Source organism: Oreochromis aureus, linkage group 7 (genome assembly GCF_013358895.1).
Source record: "Oreochromis aureus strain Israel breed Guangdong linkage group 7, ZZ_aureus, whole genome shotgun sequence".
NCBI lineage: Eukaryota > Metazoa > Chordata > Actinopteri > Cichliformes > Cichlidae > Oreochromis > Oreochromis aureus.
The window spans coordinates 8,198,714-8,220,939 of NC_052948.1; the positions used below are offsets into that span (position 1 = coordinate 8,198,714).

At 39.1% G+C, this 22,226-nt stretch overlaps 2 protein-coding genes across 5 annotated transcripts; both read right to left on the bottom strand.

Moving 5' to 3' along the window:
* Positions 1 to 96: 96 nt before the first annotated feature.
* On the bottom strand, positions 97 to 6,102 carry si:ch211-245j22.3 (uncharacterized protein LOC563798 homolog). 2 transcript variants are annotated; one of them, XM_031759456.2, is made up of 5 exons: positions 3,909 to 6,102; positions 2,583 to 2,715; positions 1,731 to 1,880; positions 1,538 to 1,643; positions 97 to 1,010 (listed from the first exon to the last, which is right to left on the bottom strand). In XM_031759456.2, exons 1-5 carry the CDS (start codon positions 3,977 to 3,979, stop codon positions 874 to 876), a joined length of 597 nt encoding a protein of 198 aa, XP_031615316.1. In that variant the 5' UTR covers positions 3,980 to 6,102; the 3' UTR covers positions 97 to 873. The 2 variants fall into 2 exon arrangements, with proteins under 2 accessions (XP_031615316.1, XP_031615310.1); XM_031759450.2 differs by having other exon boundaries at positions 2,583 to 6,102.
* Positions 6,103 to 6,900: 798 nt separating this feature from the next.
* Positions 6,901 to 21,973, bottom strand: arntl2 (aryl hydrocarbon receptor nuclear translocator-like 2). Of its 3 annotated transcripts, none has more exons than XM_039614648.1 (17): positions 21,666 to 21,973; positions 15,537 to 15,666; positions 15,389 to 15,442; positions 14,508 to 14,549; positions 14,183 to 14,340; positions 13,794 to 13,873; positions 13,276 to 13,368; positions 11,883 to 12,000; positions 11,662 to 11,811; positions 11,309 to 11,552; positions 10,794 to 10,900; positions 9,742 to 9,892; positions 9,564 to 9,634; positions 9,353 to 9,464; positions 9,134 to 9,224; positions 8,679 to 8,778; positions 6,901 to 8,553 (listed from the first exon to the last, which is right to left on the bottom strand). In XM_039614648.1, the coding sequence occupies exons 1-17, from the start codon at positions 21,721 to 21,723 to the stop codon at positions 8,399 to 8,401; spliced, it is 1,914 nt and encodes a 637-aa protein (XP_039470582.1). In that variant the 5' UTR covers positions 21,724 to 21,973; the 3' UTR covers positions 6,901 to 8,398. The 3 variants fall into 3 exon arrangements, with proteins under 3 accessions (XP_039470582.1, XP_031615294.1, XP_039470583.1); XM_031759434.2 differs by having other exon boundaries at positions 6,901 to 8,556; positions 21,666 to 21,972; XM_039614649.1 differs by lacking the exon at positions 13,276 to 13,368 and having other exon boundaries at positions 6,901 to 8,556; positions 21,666 to 21,972.
* Positions 21,974 to 22,226: the final 253 nt, after the last annotated feature.

Here is a 22,226-nt window from a genome sequence, read left to right on the forward strand (position 1 = left end):
TTTTCTGCGGGAGATTCAGTCATCTCCGGTACGGGAAATGATTCAGAGAAACCAGAAACTGTTTGAAAAAAAACAAACAAACATTTTTATTGTCATCTTGATGTAGGAATAGTCACAACCAGCAGCGGCTTTCACACACAACGGTCCGTCGAGCAAAGTAACGCAAAAGTGAAAATTTCCCATGTTTTCCTGGATCGGGGAAGAGACGTATTCCTTAAATTCTTGGAGGCCTTACTTTTGTGGCTAGTGAGCTTTAAAGAAGCACAGGCGACACCAAGCGGTGTAAAAGCGTCAATGACGAAGTGTCAATGACACTTTCCACAGAAAGTATATCTACTGTAAAAAACAAACAAACAAACAAACAAAAAAAAAACATAAATTATGTAGTAGTAAAAAAAAAAATAGTAAGTTTTCTTAAATTTTCATTAATCTACTACCCAATTACTTTGATGTAGCATGAATACCCATTGGTGAGGGCTCATTAGAAGAAATGTCATTCTTATAATGTTATTTAGGGTCCATTACTTTGTGCAAGTTAATCTGGCCACAAGTGCAGAATTTAATAATAACAATTTTTTTTTTCCTCACATGTGTCATGTGTACATTGTGGATTTACATATGTAAATTAATTTTTTCTAAACTCTGGTAGGTTTGAGAACAACATTAATAACCCAGAATAGAGCAATACATAAATAAAAACAAAAAGACAACATTTCATCTTGTGGAAGCTTGATAAAATAAGCTCTAAATGTTACAGCACTCTAAAGCAGCTACAACAAAGTAATCCAATAGATGGAGATAGCATTTGATTCCTTGAATTTTTAGCCCAAACACGGGCAGGTCCAGTGTGCCTAAATAGTGAACCACTTCAAATTAACCATGGGTTTCCAAAGCGGTGTCCCTCTTCAGCGGCCTCCCCACCTTCACGGTGCTTGGGTCACATTCCAGCATCTCTCTGATCCAATTGTCATCCAGCGCTCCCTCTATGAACTCTTCCAGACTGATGATGGCTGCAAGGACGGGCAGTGATTAGACAAACACCACTGGACTCAGTGTTAATAATCTGTCTGTGAGGGTTGATACTAGTGAATGGGAACTTTTTGGCCTAAATTTAGGGAACCACCGTCAGTAAAATATGCCTCTGTATATTATCCAGAGTATTGGTTGTCTATAATTATATCAAAATGGAAAAGAGCAAATCATATCTTTTAGATTAACATTTTTGCCTCATATTTTGTGGGTTGAGCAACCCATTTGCATTTTGTTATTTTTAATCAGGATCAACCATGCTACATAGTTTTGTCTTAAATTAGATGCCTTATTAGGCTTCAAGGATATTTTTATTGTTTAAAACTGTTACTAAAGATACTTTTAAAAACAAACCACATTTTAGCGGTGGATTTTTTTATAAAAAAAAAAAAAATTGTATTCTGCACCTTTTCTATAGAAACATATATAATCAACTTTGATACACAGAAATAACATTGCAGTGTGATTACAAGCAAAAAAGGAGGAAAAAGTCCCAACCTTTCCTCACCGTTATTGTCTTTATCTAATCTCACAAATATCCTGTTGGTGCATTCTTCAGCTGTAAGTGGGTTGGGTTTGGTTAAACCAGCAGCCACATTCATCTTATAAACAGCCTGTGCATACAAAGAAATGCACATCATTCGAACTGCAACATCTGGCACATCTTCTGTTTTATATACAACAACACAGAGCCTGCACACCTGCATGATCTCCAGCATTTCCTCCTTTGTGATGGCTCCGTCTCGGTCTTTGTCATAGAGTTTGAATGACCAGCGCAGTTTCTCAACAGCTGAACCTTCAATAAGCATGCTGATGGCCATGACATACTCTCTGAAGTCAACCACCCCATCCTGAAAAAAAGCACCACACAGTTAATGTTTTGTTTCAGCTTTGTGATGCATGACTATGAAAGCATCTCCTTTATTTTAGTAGTCTTCAATATGCCTGGAAAACTATTTCTGAAGGACATTCAAAGATCTTGTGTAATTTTCATTCCTCAACCTTTTCTTCCCGTTTCCCTTCTATATGAACTGTTTTTTCACAGACACCCTTCCACTGAGAACATTTCTCTTTAAGCTTCAGCATGATAATCTGATAGATGGATCAACTGAAGGCATCTCTGAGCAAAACTACTACTAATTTATGCCTGTCAAAATATCTCATCTTTGGCACTTTTCATAGATTAAACCAAAGATACTGGAACAAATTATGTACTCACTCCTGGGCTGCCTATAGATAAAATTTTTAATGGGCTCTTCGCTTAGGTTATGCAAAGACAACACTGGTTCATCCCTTGAATTAGGTGCCCTTTTATTGCCTGAATGATTCAGTGTTAAGTGAAAAAAGAATTCCTCTAAAAAAAAAAGAAAGAAAAAAGTTTGTTTTTCTATGGATACTTTTTTGAAAGACCTGGAGAATTATTACTCCGGTTTACTTTAAAACTTTGCAAGTCTGGCTTTCATGGAGGCACAAATATAAAGAAGTGAGTGGTGAGTCAATACTTTTTCAAGACTCCTGTACTGTATAGACCTACTATATAGAGTCATGGTTACCTCATTGCTGTCGAGTGTGCGGAAAATCTGTTCTGCATACTCTGCCGACTCACTGCCCACAGTTCCATCACAGAAATGCCTTTGAAACTCGTGAAGAGCGATTAGCCCACTTGGACACTCGATAACAAACTTTCTGTCACAGACAAAAACAATTTGAGTTTTAATACACAAAAGAAGTTGGAAAACAAGGGTAGTTTGGGAGAGGGGTCTGATTTGCAGCATGAGAGAAAAATGTGTCTTAAATTGAGAATCAATGGAATTAAGGTCAACCCATCCCCAACTTGTGTGGATTACATGTGTTTGAAAGCTTATTTACAGAGTGCGGCACAAGTGCCAAGATAATTAGGCCAGATGACATCATGGCGGAGTGAAGCTAATCAATCCACAGGAGATAATACTTTACTCTGTTGCTGATGCTGTTAGTTTTGCAGATTTGCCTGCAAAAACAACTAATTCTAATCTGGCTAAATACACTGGCAATTTCTGCAATGCCAAAATCAATAAGAGTAAAAATAAATGTATTGACCCCACAGTCACACTCTTGCACTGGTGGATGCTTATTTTAAATATGCTCAAACATTATTTAACAATGAAATTAGCATATGTGCAAGTAATTACAATGAGCGCCAGATTGCTTTAAAAACTAAATTTCAGATTTTTGTAATACTCTTGGCTCTGGATGATGTCAGTGAGAGCAGATTTCCTAATGTAGTCAAAAGCTCCCATTCACCTGCTGTTTATACCCGTTGTTTGGAGGGGCAGCGAATCAAAACAAAGTTGGTTTCCGGAGGCAAAACTGTTCGTTTCAATCAGAGAATGAATTGAAGTCCAGGATAATAGATTTGTAAGGATTGTTTTGAACAAAAAAATCTCTTTAAGTTGTTCGATAAATTTCATTCATTTTCACCCCCGTGTGGAGCAGCTGGATAAAACATGGACAGGTCACCCAGTCTAACTCAGGGCAACGCAGAGGCAATCACTCAGCTTATATTTATGCCCATGGTCAATCTGGATTCAGGACTTCACCTAACAAGGACATCTTGGGACTATAAGAGAAAGCTGGATTACCTGAAGAGAACCCACACAGGGACAGGGAAAACATGCAACCTCCACGCAGAAAGGCTCCACCCAGCTGGCAGGTTCAAACAAAGAACCAGCTTGCTTTAAGTCTGCAGTGCTAACCACTGCACCACCATGCCATGCCTGTTCCAGTACAGTCTAAAATCATGGAGTTGGGCATGAACGTAATAAACACTTTAAGGCTAAAGAAAATCTGCATCCGTTTTCAGCTTCCTGTAAAAATTTAAGACAAATTCAAAAGCTTACCTGAACCATTCATACAGCTCTGTAATATAAGACTCACTTCTTCCACAAGTCCGGACAGCAGCTTGGCCCATACTGTAAAGACAAAGCAGTGGCAGCTCCACACTCACCACTGACTTTATTTGCAGAAATCCCAGCTTATGCCATCCTTTCTTAGTTGCTCCAAGCACTGCCTTATCACATCTGACAAATTACTCTGAGCTAATCTCCTCACATGAGGGGGGGAGGGGGGCGACAAAGAGAACAATGTAATTACTTAAGACAGTCCACACCACCAAGGGCCAATGCAACTGCAGACTGAAGGGTGTTTCTATCAGAGCCAAAAAAACATTTAAAAATAAATAATCAACCAAAGTTTCAGCTGAAGTTTTAGTAAACTAATATTTATTCACAACCTGGGAAGACGGCCCAGACATGTTGATAATAGCAGCAATAATCCACCAGACAACATCCTCTAGAGCCCAAAAATCTAACATGACTAAACTTGTGCCAGAAACCAGTATGGACAGCGGCAGTAACAAACTACAGCCTGGCAAATATAACCCCAAGAGTTGAGGTCCTGCCTCTGGTGGAGCAACTGGCGCTCAAGTCTCGACTTTCTGTTTCAAATAATGCAATTGCTTTTTAAAAATTAATTCAGTAAAAACCAAAGCAACATGTAGCTACACACAGACATGAAATTAAAACATTCCCTACCTTACAAAAACTATTTTATTCTGAACAGACAGAAGCAAAACATACACCTCTTTAAAAAGGTTCATCACTCATAAACCACATAAGCTGATGTGAGCCGATTTCTTAGTTTTCGGGGAAAGTGGCGGTCACAACAGTGCAATGACTGAACACAATACACAGGATGAAAAAAAATACTGACTTTTTGCCTTTCAAAAGGACCAGTCTGCATCTATGGCACAGCTTCATAGCTCTACATGTTTGGTTACAAAGAGAGCACTGATGCAACTATGTGCAGCTCCAGTTTCATCTCTGATGTGCACAGCATGCCACGTTTCATCAAGTTTATTCAGTGATACGTTTCAGCCCTCCTTTTAAAGTCTGCAGAGGCGCCACGTCGGAGACTGTTCCCAAAAAGCAGTGGAGGTTCATTTTGTGTCCAAAGGCACTTCAGACCGGACACAAGTAAGGAGGCGTCCTCTTGAGAGTTCAGCTGCTCCATCAACTGGCTGCTTAAAAATTCAAGCATTATATTAAACAGACAATTTTCTGCATGATCCACAACAAGCTTTTCCAGCCTCGAAATAAGAGTTCTTGTTGAAAAATCTTGACGTGGCCTTCAAGAAATGAGGGGAAAAAAGGTATTCCCAAGAAGCAAACAGGAACAATTGTTTTTTGAAGACTGCACCGTCTCATTATAACGATTATGTGAAGATAACACAGACGTGCAGCCTTTTAGACCCCAAAAACTCGGTGGACAACACTTAAACTGGTATATGACACACACACAAGGTATAAAAATCCATGTGCCACAAACCAAATGATTTTGCTGGATTTCAGTAGTTCATCTTTAATTTAAAAAAAAAAAAAAAAAAAATCTCCTTAAAGTTAAAGGTTTCAGTTAAAAGAATGTGTAATCACTAAGTGTTTAGACATAGAGGATTTATTTTTAAGTAACTTGAAACAGGGGTTGTATATACTCCAGTTGTTAAATTTCTTATAAAAACAAAACAAACAAACAAAAAAAAACCCAGCCAAATGCAATGACTTTATTATAATGGACCTATAAGTAAATTTCTACATTATCTGGCATCACCAGGACCTCTAACCCTTTAATTTCAGCATATGACAATACTTTGGTAACTCCATAACTAAGAGCCACTCATGGCCACGCTCAGCAGTGGATCACTAACAAATAGATCATCACATCATGGCTATTAGAGATTTCATTACTTTAGTAAAAAGCTAGAATGTGCAACTGAAAGCATGGCCAATCCTAAACTCTACACGAGGTAAATGGCAATGGGATCCATACTGCTCCGTGGACCATTCAAGTTCTCACAAATGTCACACCACAGCTCTGCAAATGTTCTACACTCAGGAGTCATGCATGTGGCTATTACTAGGGATGGGTATTGATAAGATTTTCACGATTCCGATTCCATTTTTGATTCTGTATAACGACTCGATTCTTTATCGATTCTTATTTTTAAAAAAGGAGAACACTAAGGTCGATTAGCTTAGAACTTTGTTTTATATCTTCTCTTTGAACAAGATAGAAATTTAGGAGTAACATGGCCTTACGAACCCAACAGTGAGCTCTTAAGAGATCCACAGCCTACGGCTCTTCAATGGGGTGTCACAGGGTCCCCAGGAAAAAAAAAAATTGTAAATGTAAAATAATAAAAATATTCTTCTGTAGCATTAACAAATTATAACATAAATTATTCTGTAGCAATTACACAAGAATATCCACTAATGTCCCTGCCTACAATTAAACACATTCACTTCCCGAAAATCGGGGGCATCTGCTGTGGCAAATGGGTGCAAGCCTTTCACCACAAACTTATGTCACTGCTGACATTCGTCTATCCTGGCCTGAAAGGAGACGCTACTGGTAGACTGCAGGGAGAACTGCCAGCATCTGAGCCAGCCAGACTGTCTGTCTCATCATGGTCACCTAAATGCAGCGCACAGTAATGTTTTGTAATAAGGCAGATCGCGCTAACATAATATGCACTGTTAGCTGATTATTTACCTGCCGCATTAACGGGAGAGGATGTGCAAACGTTACCGCTGCTGCTGGGCTGAGATTCACGAGTCCGGAGCGGAATTAAAAACATGACATTCATTTAAGGTTATCGCCTGTTTTGTGAGCAAATGCTTTTGCATATTCGGAGTGTTTCCTCCCGTAAATGAAATATCTACTTTGCAAGTATTGCAAGTTGCCCCGTTGTCATCCGTTCTCGTAAAATATAATCAAACTTTTGAGCGTTTGAGCCACTTAGGCGCCCTGCCAGGTAAATGACGCTCCGCAAAGTGGTGACGTCTTTCGGGGCGACTGGAATCGATAAATGAATCGTTTGCAAAAATGGCAAACGATTCCAAGGAATTGAAACAGTGGGAACCGGTTCTCAACAAGAACCGGGTTTCGATACCCATCCCTAGCTATTACACAAGAGGAAATCAAGGGGAGGGGAAAAAAAGTTTGGAATGACACTTCTGCATAGCACAATTCCTCAACAAACATATCCATGTCAACCCTGTCTGCCACATAACAAGCACATAAACATGTTCTCAGACTGTCAGTGCTTAAAAAGAAGAAACGGTTGAAGCTATGGCTTACCTGCAGGACTATAGAGACAACAATAAGAACAAAGATTCAGAGGTGAACAAGTACTGATTCATGACACCACATACTACTTGTACAGTATGCAGGGAAGTGTGTAAAATCTTAAAAGTGGATAACTCCCTGACTCGCATCAGTCTCAAACACATACTGAGAAAGTGTCACAGATGTGAAATGGTTTCGCTCTTCAGCCATTGCTACCAACCCTCAAAATCAGCACCTCTAAAGTGCCGTTCTGATTTGCATGAAGTCGTACTGTAGTGCTCATAAATGACCAGCCATCAAAACTGGCAGCTCATCAACTAAAATTTTTTTGAAGCTGGAACTAGTAAATTCTGAGGCTTTTTATGCAACCTATCCCTTTAAGACACATGTGGCCTGAAGACATGGTGTTTGTAATCATATCGACCCCACATATATACAGCGCCATATGTCAGCGTACAAGAGAAGAGGTTACTACACCGTTTGTGAGAAAAATGTTCAGATACTGACAAGAGAAAATCTCCGAGCGCCACGTCTTTAGGTGACTCTCAAAGAGAGTAGAGGTTATGGAAGTGTGGTCTGCCACGGTAAGCTTTAAACCCACGGTTTTGGATCCTGAGGGAAGGGTTGCAAAGCTTGGCGAGTTTTTTAGGGTGTCCTCCTTGCATTTTAGTCAAGCATACAGTACCTAATGAAATTACAACCTTAAAAGAAAAACAAAAAAAAACATGAAATCAATTCAGTGCAATTGTTTTTTGCGTCACCACTCCCAACCTTTGTTTAAATGTAGGTGGAGAGAAATAGAAGCAAGGATCCAGAGCCATCATGATGTACATCATATCACTCTTCTGTGCGTTCACGGCTTCTTCAACCTTTCTGAGGCTGACGGCAGATTTAAGAAAGCAGAGAGGAGAGGAACAGCGTTTCAAGGTGAGTGGGCGGGGAGCTGCAACGTTTAAGAGGCACATCCTCTTTCTGAAGAGGGAAAGCAGGTGTCCCTTAATGTCGCCGATTCTGCTCCTTTTTGAGCAGCCACCCAAATACTAGACAGCTTATGTGGAGAAGAGTAACTAATATATTAAATTTTAACGAAACAAAACAAAACAAAATAAAAAAATAAAACAAAAACAGAATCCTGCTCCTTTGAGTAAGCAGTTTCTGCCATCTCCAAAATGAGGATCCGGGTGTTTTCCACATTGTAATGCAGATTCTATAAGGACCAGTGCATCTCTTCAAAGTCCACAGCTTCTCCCAAGTTTGTATCCGTCTCCAAAAGGCTCCAGATCACTGCCATAGCTGCTTCATCATTGCTGAGGCTATTCAGGCCTGGTCCAACCACGCTCTCCAAATCCAACTGGGAATTTTCTTCTGGGGTAAGGTTGGAGTGAAAACAAAAGGAAAAGTGACCAGGTTACAATAGGGAAGAAATAAATACAGGAAGTGACTCAGTTTATTATAACAAAGTTTATAGACAGGATGAGTGGAAGTACCCATAAGCGTCTCTCCTCCTGAGAATGCAGCTCCTTGAGGCTCACTCTCCGAGCTGGACTTTCCTGGTATTTCCATGTCTGATGTTTCTCCATTTGGGACCTGAAGACCAAAACATCACATCTTAGACATAGTTCGGCTTCTGAAAATGTTTTATGTGAGTTAGAATAGAATAAAATAGAATAATTGTCCCACAAGGGGAAATTTGGGTGTAACAGCAGCAAGAAAGACACACATACAAACAAACAGTACACAAGACACAGAACAGAAACATACACAATTTTTACATATAAACCTCTATGTTTGTTGGGAGCAGTTTTGATTGTACAGTCTGACAGCTGCAGGGAGGAAGGACCTGCAGAAACGCTCCTTCATGCATCAAGGATGCATCAACTTCATGCATCAAGGATGCATGAAGTTGATTGGATTGATTGGATAAACAGCCGGCATGACTCACGCTGTTGCTGATTTGATTGTGAATTTGTGGGGACTTGTCCTGTGGCAGACTGAAGGGACTGACGTTACCACTGGAAGGTGATGAGTTTGTCCTAAAGGAAACCCACACAGAACAACTTAAAACGGCAGTATCCATCATCTACAACAACACGAAGTAACCAGAGCATAGATGCAGATGCTGGACTTGTGTGTTTTTAAAGTAATTATATCCAGTACACACCTGTTGAAATCCAGCAGCTCATTGGCAATCTGGGTTCCTATGCTTCCGGCATATATCATAGTCCCAGGTGTGCTGGAAATGCCAGGTATAATAGGAGGAGACTTTTTACAGTCTAACAGGGAAAAATAAGACAGAGCAGAAGAGTTAAATAAGTTAAAAGGGGGGGAAAAGGCCCGCAAATAATGTGTTGATAGAATAATTTTATAAAGACCTTCAGAAGCCTTGGGATTGCTCGACTGTTCAGATTTATTTCCTGACCGACCTGCTCGACTGGGATCATATCTGGTCATAGGATGAGCAAAGAGAAAAATTCAAATTAACACACATATATACAGATGCACTCACAGATACATAAGCAAATGTACAAATCCACTGAAGCATATACTCACGAGATAACTGTGTTAGTTGACACTATATATTCTAGTTCTTTGGTCCATGGATTTACAAAACTAAACCACTGACTTTGCAGAGTGACAAAAGAGCCGTATTTTGTTTTGAATTTGTAGCAGTTTGTCTCTATTTTCTCTTTACTCCGCAGTACTGTGGAAGAAAAACAGCAAGAGGACAGGTCAGAAAAACACTAGAAAACAAAACTTTCAGAGTAACGCTGTAACCTAAAAGTACATCAGTGATCACAAAATACAGACATTTAACACTAGAACCACCAACAGGGACATATTCATCCCTTTGCTTTTAAAATCATATAACTTAAATCAGTGGTGTCCAAACCCAGGCCTCGAGGGCCGGTGTCCTGCAGGTTTTAGATGTGTCCTTGATCCATCACAGCTCAGCTAAATTACCTCCTCAACATGTCTTGAACTTCTCCAGAGGACTGGTAATGAACAAATCATCTGATTCAGGTGTGTAGACCCAGGGTGAGATCTAAAACCTGCAGGACACCGGCCCTCGAGGCCTGGAGTTGGTCAAGCCTGACTTATACTAAAACCATCAGCTCATTTTATGGCTTTTTGTAAAATGGATTTATATATAGTTACATAAAGGTAATACTGGGGTACAACAGGTTGGAGTGAACACATGGAAGACAGAGTAAAAACTAGAGTAGAAATTCAGAGCAGAGCTGCCACACGTGTTTGTTTGACTCCCCACAATCATGAATGGGATAAGTGGAGGAGAATGGATGAATGGAGATATATTACTTAGTATTGGTTTGTTAATTAATTGTAATAATTTTGATTTAAAATGATTTGTAAATTAAAAAAAACTTAAAATTTTACTGCAGTTTCTGCAGGATGGAGTTAAAAATAAAGCAAGCAAACAAACAAAACACCCACATTCCTGGCAGTTCTGTGTTAATTAGGTATTTATCTGACCTATATTAAACCTAAGAATGAAACCATTTGTTAAACATGGAAATAGCTTTAAACATACCCAAAATAGAGAAAAAAAAAAACATACATAAATAAATAAATAAAAACTGCACCTTTTCGATGTCTGTCTGCTAAATGGGGTAAGTCATCTTGATGGAAGTATTCGTAGCACGATGTTCCGAGCAATTCTTGGGGAAGATAACCTAGAATGGTCGTCGCTCTGTCAAAGAAAATTGACATATTTTTAAGAGAGATCCAAATATCCTATTACATCAACTAAGATTTCCTTTAAAATGGAAAAATTCATACAACATAAACATTTCAGACAGAGCAAGAGCAGAAACATTTTTAATCTGTTAACTGGATGTTTTACCTACCAATTTTGTTATGTTGCTATAGATACACAAGCTAGTTGTTGATGAGCACTATTATTTATGACATGAACTACAAATGAGAGAAAAAACCTAACCAAGTAGGCTTTATAACAAATGCTAATCAGTTGCACATTAATAATGTGCGCTGGACTCTCTGGGACTTTTAAACATTAGGCCAGATTCAAAATCAATAGTTATTTTAAAAGTAAAAATCACAACAACTGCCACACTTTGACAATAAACCCCAGTTTTACCTTTGATCAACAAAGGTGAACTTGCCATCCATGGCATAGCGCGTGATGAACTCTGTGGGTTTAACTCGGACTTCTCCGTTAACCTGGGGAGATGAGTGGTTGTGGACGCGTCCCACCGCCACTAGACAGCTGAAGTGGGAGCTTTCCTGCTTGTCCACTTCACCCTCCCCTTCTGCTCCCAGCTGACTGGTCGGCCAGCTGCGCATGTAGCCTGTACAGTGGACTGTGCAGTACTTCTGCGACTCTAAAAGCAGATGCAGACACAAATCAAAAGCAGAACACAATTAACATACTCATTAAAAAGCTTTTTTTTTAATTTAGACCTAATAAAACCTGCTGCATAACATCTCCACCTTTCTTTTTGGAGGCGTTTCCCTGGGATTCCTTCTCCTCCACTTTGACAGAAATTTTGTTATACTTCATGCGACAGAAGAATGAACGACGAGCACCTGAACACAACCGTGCTGCACCGATTGGAAGGTCAGCCTGAACCTGCAGACCGGCTAAAGACACGAGAGAAACGTTAACCGTAATCTCTTACACACAAAAACAGAGACAAGAATATTTGCTTTACTTTTAGCATCTATTAGCCGTTCACGAGGATATAATTCAGAAGCGGACAGCTGCTCCTTCACTTTTCCCATGTCCTTTGGGTGTATGTAATCAAACAGGCTCTGCCCAATCAGCTCCGCCTAGAGGAAAACAAACAGCTCATCAAACTGACCTAAGCAAGGCTCCTATGGCGTATTAAAAAAAAAATGTCAAAGCCACTCTAAGACCTAAGGCAATAACTCCTTATGATTAAAAAACAAACAAAAAAAAAAAAAAAAAACCCCAAAACACTGATGGTTAACTGTGACCCTTGGAGCACACCAGACACTGTGTGGAGCACAGATGGCTTAAATCACAGTTTAGGACTATAGTGTTATTTTTATCATTAGTTTATGGTCTATCAACAAGCACATGAATACACTCAAAAGCCACTTTGTTAAGTACAGCTGTTCAACTGATCATTAAAAACTCATCAGCTAATCAATCAGCAGCAACTCTGTGCATTTAGGAATAGTCAAGAAAGCACACTGAAGTTCAAACTGAGCATCAAAATGGAAGAAAAGGTGATTTAAGAAACTGAATGTTGGAAGGTTGTTTGGTGCCAGATGGGCTCATCAGAAACTGCCATTTCTATGGTTTACAACGCTATGGTCCGAAAGAGAGAAAATATCCAGTGCTCTGATGAGTCTATTTCTCCTGCAACATTTGGATGGTAGGATTAGAAACTGGCATAAACAACGTGAAAACATGGATCCATCCTGCCTTGTGTCAACAGTTGAGGCTGCAGCTGGTGGTGTAATGGTGTGAGGGACATTTTCTTGGATACATGAGAACACTGTGTCACAAATCTCAAATCATGACAATAATTTCACTCAGTGGCCTCAACAATCATCAGATCTCAATCCAATAAGAGCACCACTGGGATGTGATCGAACGGTGGATTGGCATCATGGACATGCAGCCAGTAAAGCTGCAAAAACTGTGTGATTATGTTGGACCAAAACCTCTGAGGAATGTTTCCAGCACCTTGTTGAATCTATGGCATATAGAATTAAGTTAGTTGTAAATGCACAAAGAGATCCATCTGAGGTACTAGCATGGTGTACCCAATGAAGTGGCTGGTGAGTGTATGGCATCTTTCCAGTAATCACTTGTCCTGCAACAGACTATTGTGCACTAACTATTAGGACCAACATAAAGAAAGATTCAGATGACATTTCCATTTCTATTGAGTACTACAATACATAACAAATGCTGTGCACTCAAACATCTCACTCCAGAGTCACCTGATGGTTGTGGATTCAAATCTATTTACATTAGTTAACAAGATACAAGATAACAAAAGCCATCTGGTGTGTCCCAGGTTTTCATAACAAAAGACACTGCAGAAACAGTAACAAATGTAAAAGTTTTACCCGGCTATAATTTAATATCTTCGTGACAGACTCTGAGACAAAAACTATTTTCCCACGATCACAGCCCACTACAAACAGGAACCCATCTGCAGCCTGCACGATAAGGAAACAAAGGGGAGAAAAGGGGAGCCAAAGTGATGAAATGTTCTAGAAAAAAATAGCAAGAGCTTGTTATTTTAAAAAAACAACATTTTTTTCACAGTAGTAATGTAGTTTATTGGCAGCATTTTAACTACTTTGTTACACTGTTGTGTGTCTGCAAAGACAAAAACTTTGCAAAACCATGTTCAGACTTTTCTTTATAATAAAATTACATTAATAAAAAAATTTAAAAAAACAAAAAGATGAGAAGCTTGGCATTGTTATTTGAAAAAAATAACAAAATAATAATCTGCAGTATATGTGGACTGTACAGAGTGTTGTTCTGCTTTTTAAGGAAAGGTTAAAACATCCCCAAAGGGGATGCAGGTTACACTTCATACCAGAGAAACCGCTAGATTTGGCACTTCTGTGTTTACCTTGAGAACAAGGTGTTTAAGCTCCTCATCAGGAAGGAATGATGGTTTATAGTTGGCTTCAGAAAAAGAACTTGCTGAACCTGAAAATATACAGATATTACACAAAGTTACACAAATAAAAATAATGATAATTAAAAAGAATACTGACGACTGCCAGTGCTGCTCAGCTTCCTAGTAGATGCACCTATGGTATAAATTTGAAAATCCTTGACGACATCTTTCTTCAGTTATTGTGTTGACAATCCCCCATCAGCCTTTCACGGCTCAGGGATATAAATGAGATTCCAGCACAATACCAATAATCTAAATAACTGGCAGTTACCATCAGTAACGACATTAATTGAACAAATAAAAAACAAACAAACAAAAAAAACCCATTGAGTTGGTACCTTTGAGAGACTTGAGGTGCTGTACTGCCATTCGAAGAACAGTGAGTTTGTCCAGCTTACGAGACATGGGGTTACAGGTGGGGATCATGGCTGAGAGCTTGTCAATCAGAGTGTTCATTTTGTCCCGTCTCCTCTTCTCAATTTGGCTATGTGGCTCCCTGCAGACACATGAATTCAGAAATAACGCCACAAAAATAGAAACAACTTTTCTGCTTTGCCTTTACAGATTTGCAGTATATTGCAAAACTTAACCAACTGGCATTTTAAGTTTACCAGAAATGTTACAAGATCATGGGAAAGTTTTATCAGTTAAGTCATACTCTACCTGAAGCATTTAACTTTGACATGTTGGTCCTCTCCATCTGACCTGTAAGTAAAACAAATCTGAAATGGTTTAATGCTGATTAAAAGCATACAAAAAAAAAAAGTATAAAGAGGTGTTAGCACCTGAAGAAATCCTTTAGGACTTCAGAAAATTTCTTCTCAACAAATTCCATGAAAACCAATACACCAGCAAGTAACATACTAAGGCCTCAGTTACACAGGCTTAGAAACCAGCCAGTGACCCCCAGGCAACCTCTGATCACTAGCAGATTGCTGCAGAGTATTTCCTAACCAGGTGGCGAGTGGCTGCTTGAGTCTGTTGGTCAGTGAAGAGTGAAAGCAGTTGCAAAGAAGATTGCAACTACTTTGCCAACTGCAAATGTTCACTACCTAACCACCCATCTGTACAGAAACTTTGAAGGCAAACTATCTCCACTTCCAGTTTAGATTTTCACACTTTCAGTACCGTATTGAGTAGCAAGTAGTCAGCAAGTGTTTGCAGACAAGTCAGCGTCTTCCATGCAAAGCCCTGGTGACTGCAGCAATTTGCAAGCGATCAAAGCAATCACAAGGAGGTCCTTGGAACAGAATGGTATACCTCTTTGAGACCAATTTCTTCTAGCGACAGCAAGCTACCACTTGCCAACCAGCTGGGGAATGCACACTTTTCCCAAAGCAACCTGTGGTTACCAGAGGTCACTGACCAGGGCTCATCAACACAATTTCATAGCGGCTACCAGTAAATGCTCACAACTAGTTGGGGAATACTAATTTTCTAGGCTTGAAACTGAGGTTTAAATACTACCGTCTCTAAAAAGTAGGTCTAAAGCTTCATGTAGCATTCCTCTGCATCATATTGTGTCAATTATTAGTTAACTGTACCTGTTTTGGTCATCCTCCATATCTACATCAGGGACTGAAACACATTTTGAATCTCTAGAAAGAAAAACAGCGGTGCCTGTATTAACAACAAATATTAGTGTGGGTCTTAAGATTTAGATTTTCCTGAAGCAAGTACTCCCATACGTACTGGTTGTCCACGCTGCCCTTGCGCTTTCGGGTTAACTCCATGCTCAGGGACATACCAGCAGCTGAGGGTGGGGTCATCAGGCTGGGCAGAGACACAGAAGTACTTTGTTCTTCCTCAACCAGCACATCATCTGAAATGCAACACACAGAGAAGTGCACCTGGTCATAAAACATGAGGAATTGATATATTTTCAAATACAATATAAGAGACCACGCACTACTGCAACAGATTGCTCCACCTGTTTATGCTGAGCTAATACATAATAAAGATGCCAAATATATGTATATGCAATACTACCTTCCAGCTTTAAAAACTATTTTAAATATTTGATACAGAAGTTACACATACAGATACATTGTGTGATTTAATAGGGATGTAATAACTGGTTCTCAAACTGTCAGATGGGCCCACTGCTATGGAAGTGGGTTAGTGGACAACCAGGGGCAAAATATAAAGGCAATTTAAATAAATTGAATGAATGATGAATAATGAATGATACTTTATTTGATGGGATATGGCTAAAAGGTTCTAAAGCTAGGTCTGCAAAACATGAAGAAAAAAATGATATATTTTGACTCCGATACTGCATTCTCAATAGATTTCAAGATTTCAAGCTTTGTATCCCTTCACTTAGCCAGGTGCCCCACAACAATGGACAACACCACAGAAAAAGGGTTGTTCAAGTGTAGCTGCTCTAACTTGACTTGTGGTGATCTTTGTTATCTTTAACATAAGAAGTTGCAATTTTATTGGAGCGGATTTATTTTTAGAGCCACTTTTATTGAGCCAAAAGCTTGTGATTCAGACTATGCAAAACTCAGTTTCAGCCATTTTCCCTGCTACTGATGGCTTTAAATGATGCCAGTAAAAGCAGATATTCAAAAACATAGCCAGCCCCACCCACCTGCTGTTCAAACCTTACATTTACAAGAGGCAGAGAATCAGCAGAAGGTTGTCTTTAAAGTAGAATAATGGAGCTAAAACAACTAGCTTCAGATGGTCACTGAATCGAGTGTCTGAGAATAATTTTGAACTGTGAATCATGCAAAGCTACTCTAGTGAAGTGCAGGAATACAAATACGGAGCTGGAAATTAGCACAAGCACCTTGAACATTAGATCAAAATACCAAAAATGAAGCTTGAAAAAAGCCTCACAGTTTTCAAATTACTGGATCCTATTGGTAAGGCCATCTCCCTAACTTGAAGTGGGTTTCCAATAATATTTGCCTGTGAACCTTCAGATGTTAATGAATCCAGCTCATTATGTTCCTACAGCTCAAAGACTTGGCCATTAACCAGCCTTCAGAGAGAAAACAGCATGCTGTTAATGCCTGATCATAGCTCCCACAGGGATGTATTTGAACTGAGGTCAGTGTGTGCTAACAGAGACTTATAATGCACAAACTGCTTTAATAGAGCTGTTCAGACACCACCAACTAATAGCTCTACACCTCTACACTGTATAATCTATTGTGGTATAACATGAGTTGCCATGACTGATGTACACATGGCCTCAGAGACACGCAAGTTTGTACATGTGTGAGAAATTGATATAATGGCAAGAAATAGCCAAAATGTGGCTGATATCCATGGCACCTAGTTTTAACAGTTTCACACTGTTTGTGACCCAAAGAGTTGTTAACAGATTGGCTGAAGCCTAACTTTTAATCCCGCTCTCCCCATCAGGTTCTGTTGGATTACAGAGAAGGCGAGTACTTGAATGGACATCAGGCCATACAAACATCCCCCTGTCAACTCCCACAATCCCTCTCTTAAGGTCACATGCCCATTAATTTGCTCATTCACTCAACACCTGAATGAGCATCTGCTGCACCCAAGTCACTCCACACCCTGTACTCACAATGGCAACAACATGAGAAATGACTTGTTTCGCATTAACTTTAAATAAGTTGTACTTTCAACAATGTTGCAACAGCTGCCACTGAACATTAAATGGTGAGTGTTTTCATTTATAGAACAACAAAAAACACAGAAATGGGAACAGATGTGCAAGAGTGGAACATAAAGGCAAACAGTCTGATCAAAATAGGTCATAGGATACTCTGTTCCACCCTGCTCACACATACACCCCGGGCCTGCCCAGTAAGTTTGCATTCTTCAGTCATTACCAACTAAACAGCTTAAATGATAAGGCCCAACTTCTGGTCAAACATTTATAAGGCACGCAGTTAACTGCATGATGACTGTGCAAAGGAAAGCATAGATATACATGTTACATAGAGAAGAAACCTATAAAACAATGAAGCGATATTTATTTCAACATAGGATTATTGGATTTTGCTTTATTTGCCCAGCAGATAAAGTTTAGTTAGTAAACTGTGGCATTTTGAGCTACTCCCAAAAACAGCACAGAAACCGTGAATCATATCCGAGTAACAACTTGAGATGTGCCGTGTTTGTATCATTTACACAGAGCATGGCAACCTTGTAGGATTAAATAAAGGCACCAGTCACACAGACCTAGAGAGTGGTTGTCAGAAGACTCCACCACTGTCAACTCGTCGGTGAATACACACTTCCCTACCAACCACTAACTGGATCACATCCAACATGGTGGACAACTCTTGATGCAGAAGCTGATCTCCAATATTTATTTATTTTTAATATAAAATATTGTATAGAATTTAACATTTTCTTTCACATGCTGGTTTGATGGGTTGTCCCAAAAGACAGGAGCAGACGTAACTACATTGTTAAAAGCTGCACCAAGATTGGTGAAGTCCACTTAACAGACCTGATTTTAATTCTGAAGAAACACGTGGTTAAGAAAGTAAATGGTATGAGCATGCTTTCTTCAGCCAATTTATTTTACTGTTCTCAGGTCAGCGCTATATTGCACTTGATAAAAAATAAATTACTACTCATATTCCTTCATGCCTTCTTTGATTAAGATACTAAATGTAGACTAGTAAACGTTCTTATTTACACTTGCTTATATGCAATGCTGTGATAAAAGTATTTTCCCTATTCTTGATTTTTGATTTTGCATATATGCCACAAACTAATTTAATGATACATAAAAATACCCAGAGTGATGATTTTACTTATTGAAATGGAAAGAGTTATCCAAACTTACCTCGCCCTGTGTAAATTGCTCCCTAAACCAAAAAACTGGTTGTGCCACCTTTGGCAGCAATAACTGCATTCAAGCGACTGTGATGACTGACAATGAGACTTTTTGACAATCAGGAATTTTGGGCCACTCTTTCTTGCAGAACCGTTTTAATTCAGCCAGATTGTTCATGCTAGGAAAATCCTCCACACTGTTTAAAGACATGCCAAAGCGTGACACGGCTACTCCAAAACCTTCACTCTGCTTGTTTGAGCGATTAAGAGGCGGACTGGCAGGTGTGTTTCTGTTCACTGTCTCGCCCAGCCCCTTTCTTATTGTTGAATTGTGAACGCTGACCTTAACTGAGATGAGTGAGGTATGCAGTTCTTTAGGTCCTGCTCTGGGTTATGCTGTGACCTGGATGAGTTGTCGATTTGCTCTAGGGAGTAATTTTCCTAGGCCAGCCACTTCTGGAACGGTTCGCCAATGTTCCAAATTACAAAACGAATAAACTGTTGTTGGACTCCCAAAGTCTTGCGAAACTGCTCGATGTCAGTGACTTTGCTTCCCAGACATTTCTGAACTCCTCATGTTTTGCAAAAAACAAAAAAAACAAAAAACTGTACGTGATGGAGGGAAATGGAGATCATTTTTGCAGACCTGTGTAATCCATCCACAATACAAGGTTAGTCATTAATATACTGCTGCATGGGCTGGGCAGTAGTTACATCGTGAGGTTTTAAAAACTGAGCTTTAAAACGTGCTTAGTGGTAATAAAAACCAAGAGGCCGGCAGTAATCACTGACTTTTTTTCTTTCTTTTTTTTTTGAGGGGGGGCACCTTGTTCAGATTAAATATAGCAAGATACAAAGCATTAAAACATGTTAAAAACACAACAGCCTTAATAAATGCAGATTATTAAGGTTCTATGACATCACATCCCATTCAGTGCTCAACTGAACTGTTAAATAATAATAATGGATTGGATTTCATATAGCGCTTTTCAAGGCACCCAAAGCGCTTTACATGTAAAAACATATACGATTGTGGGATTTGTATACGCACTATAGATTTTGGCACTCACGGTGACCTAAGTAATGTTGATCTAAAGCTTTATCAAGATTGGTCCACTTGTCCAGAAGAAGATGATAGGTAACATACATACACACACACACAAGCTACAATCATTATAGTATGATAATGAGTGTCAAATATTTGCAAAAGGCACATGTAAATAAATGTAACTGCTGCGTTTCAGGCCACGTTTTGCAAAGTATTTACAGTAAAAAAAACAAAAACAAAAAACACATTGGCTCAATATTATTTTGTATATGTATTACTACAACCTGAACACCAGCACAGTTTACATCCTAAAAGTTGTCTCAAATTGAGCAGTGTGTGAACAAAAATTGAACCTTGGCCAGTAGAAACAAGTTCAGTTTGAGCTCACTCACTCTTGCTGGATAAGGACCCTGTGGGCAGTTTTCAATTCGATTATATGCCTTTACTGGACAGTTAACTGTTTATATGGCACGTGTGCTGGATTCAAAATGGCAGTAGTTATGTGCCATGCAGTACTCAGTTACTGGGAGCTTTCAATACAGCAGAGCAGAGGAGGATATCATCTCTTTTATTACATGCACACACACACATACACACACTCACTCACACACATAAATTACTTTCTACCACTATATAATCAATAGCTTTAGTTTCAGAGTATGAATCTTTGAATATGCAACACTCACTTAATGGAAAATGAATTTCAAAGAGTGTTATTTATAGTAAAAAGGTGTCCAATTCTTAAATCAACTCGAGCACCCTTTTCTTTTATGGTTCCAGCTGCTTTATTAACTATTCATTTCCTATATACTATTCATTACTTTACCATAACATTAAAGATTGTGTGTTTAAGTTTATTCATTAATGCAAGACTTTTATCCCAATGAAGCATATTTGAGGGAATATAACAATACGCAATAGCTGAAGGTGATCATGGGACACACACACACACACACATATATATATATATATATATATACATATATATATATATATACATATACATACACATATATATATATATATATATATATATATATATATGTGTGTGTGTGTATATATGTATATATATACACATACATATATGTGTGTGTGTGTGTGTGTATATATATGTACACACACACACAGTATTAAATGAATGACTTCAGTTCTTATTATAGGAATTTATAAACTACCATTTACGAACTCTGAATTTGAGCGAAGATATTCTTTACAAATGTTGGCTTTGACTCACCAAATTACACTATATACAGTTATGTTTATTTATATGGGCACTGGTCTTTAGTTTGTACTAAAATCAACTAATTAAAGGGCCCCGAGTATATTTTACACTGTGTAAAGAGACTGCGGAGCTTTAAAGTGAACTTACAGAAATGTCTGCTTCATCCAAGCTAATGTAAGACAAATGGCCGAGCTGATTCAACGGATAGAGGCACCGACCATAGTTGGGCCTAAATAGCAGCAAGCACTGACGCTGATTAAACACCACTTTCATCAGAAAACAGAACATATGCGTCAGAAATATCCGCAAGAACGATCTGTCCTTGGCTGTGACAGCACCTCTAACACACTCGTCTTAGCCGAGTGTGTAGCCCTGGCCTCGCCTCGGTGCCGCTGCTAAGCTAACATTTACGTGGTTTAATCTTTCGAGTTAGCATTAGCAGGCATTAAAACACACAGTTTACATATAAAAACCCTTATCCTTTACTGGTAAACACACAAGGCGGATATTTAGCGCAATTCACAGAGTGGTATTGCTTAACAGCGTCGTGTTGTCTTACATAAATGGCGTAGCGTTAGAGGGCGAGCTTGGTCTACTGATCTACTGACCTAGTTTTTGGAATAGCGCAAAGTTACAGTCAACGAGCAACAAAAAAACTACCGGAAAAACATCGCTTCTCTTTTCTATTTCTCCTAAATGTCAGTGCCGCGGAGACATTTGAATTTCACCCCTATTATTCAAAGTGATAATAGCTTTAACATGTTTGAATTACCTGCCGGTTCGCCTACCGCTCTGTCACCGCCGGTAGCCGTTGCATTCCTGGCCGACATGGCTGGAGCCGGAGCCGGTACGCTGGGGCCCGGGACTCCAATGCATGGATGAAGCAGTCGACTCCTACCAGATAGTGTTTGTTAGTGAAGACGCTGCGAGGGGGGGCACACAACGAGCAAAAATATTCTAAAACCCGCTTGTTTATCGCTAATGAAGATTTAAAAGCAGGGGGATGGCATCGAAACGTGCACAAAGGTACTAGAGCGAAGTGCAATTAGGACATAGTAGGGAAACACGGAAGACAGAGCACAGTCTCCTCCTACCGGTTCACAACCAGAATCACCGCTGTAGCTTCACCGACCTCCCGTCAAAATGGCTGATTGGTTATCCCAATAACCAAATAATAATTAAATAATAATAACAATAATAATTAAAAGCACTTATTTATATTTAACAAATCCTGGGACAGTTAATTAGCTAAAATTCCAAGTTTAGGGAGGGGGTTCGGAGCTCAAAAAGAAATCTTAATAGCAAATGAGCATTAAAAAAAAGCTTATTAATA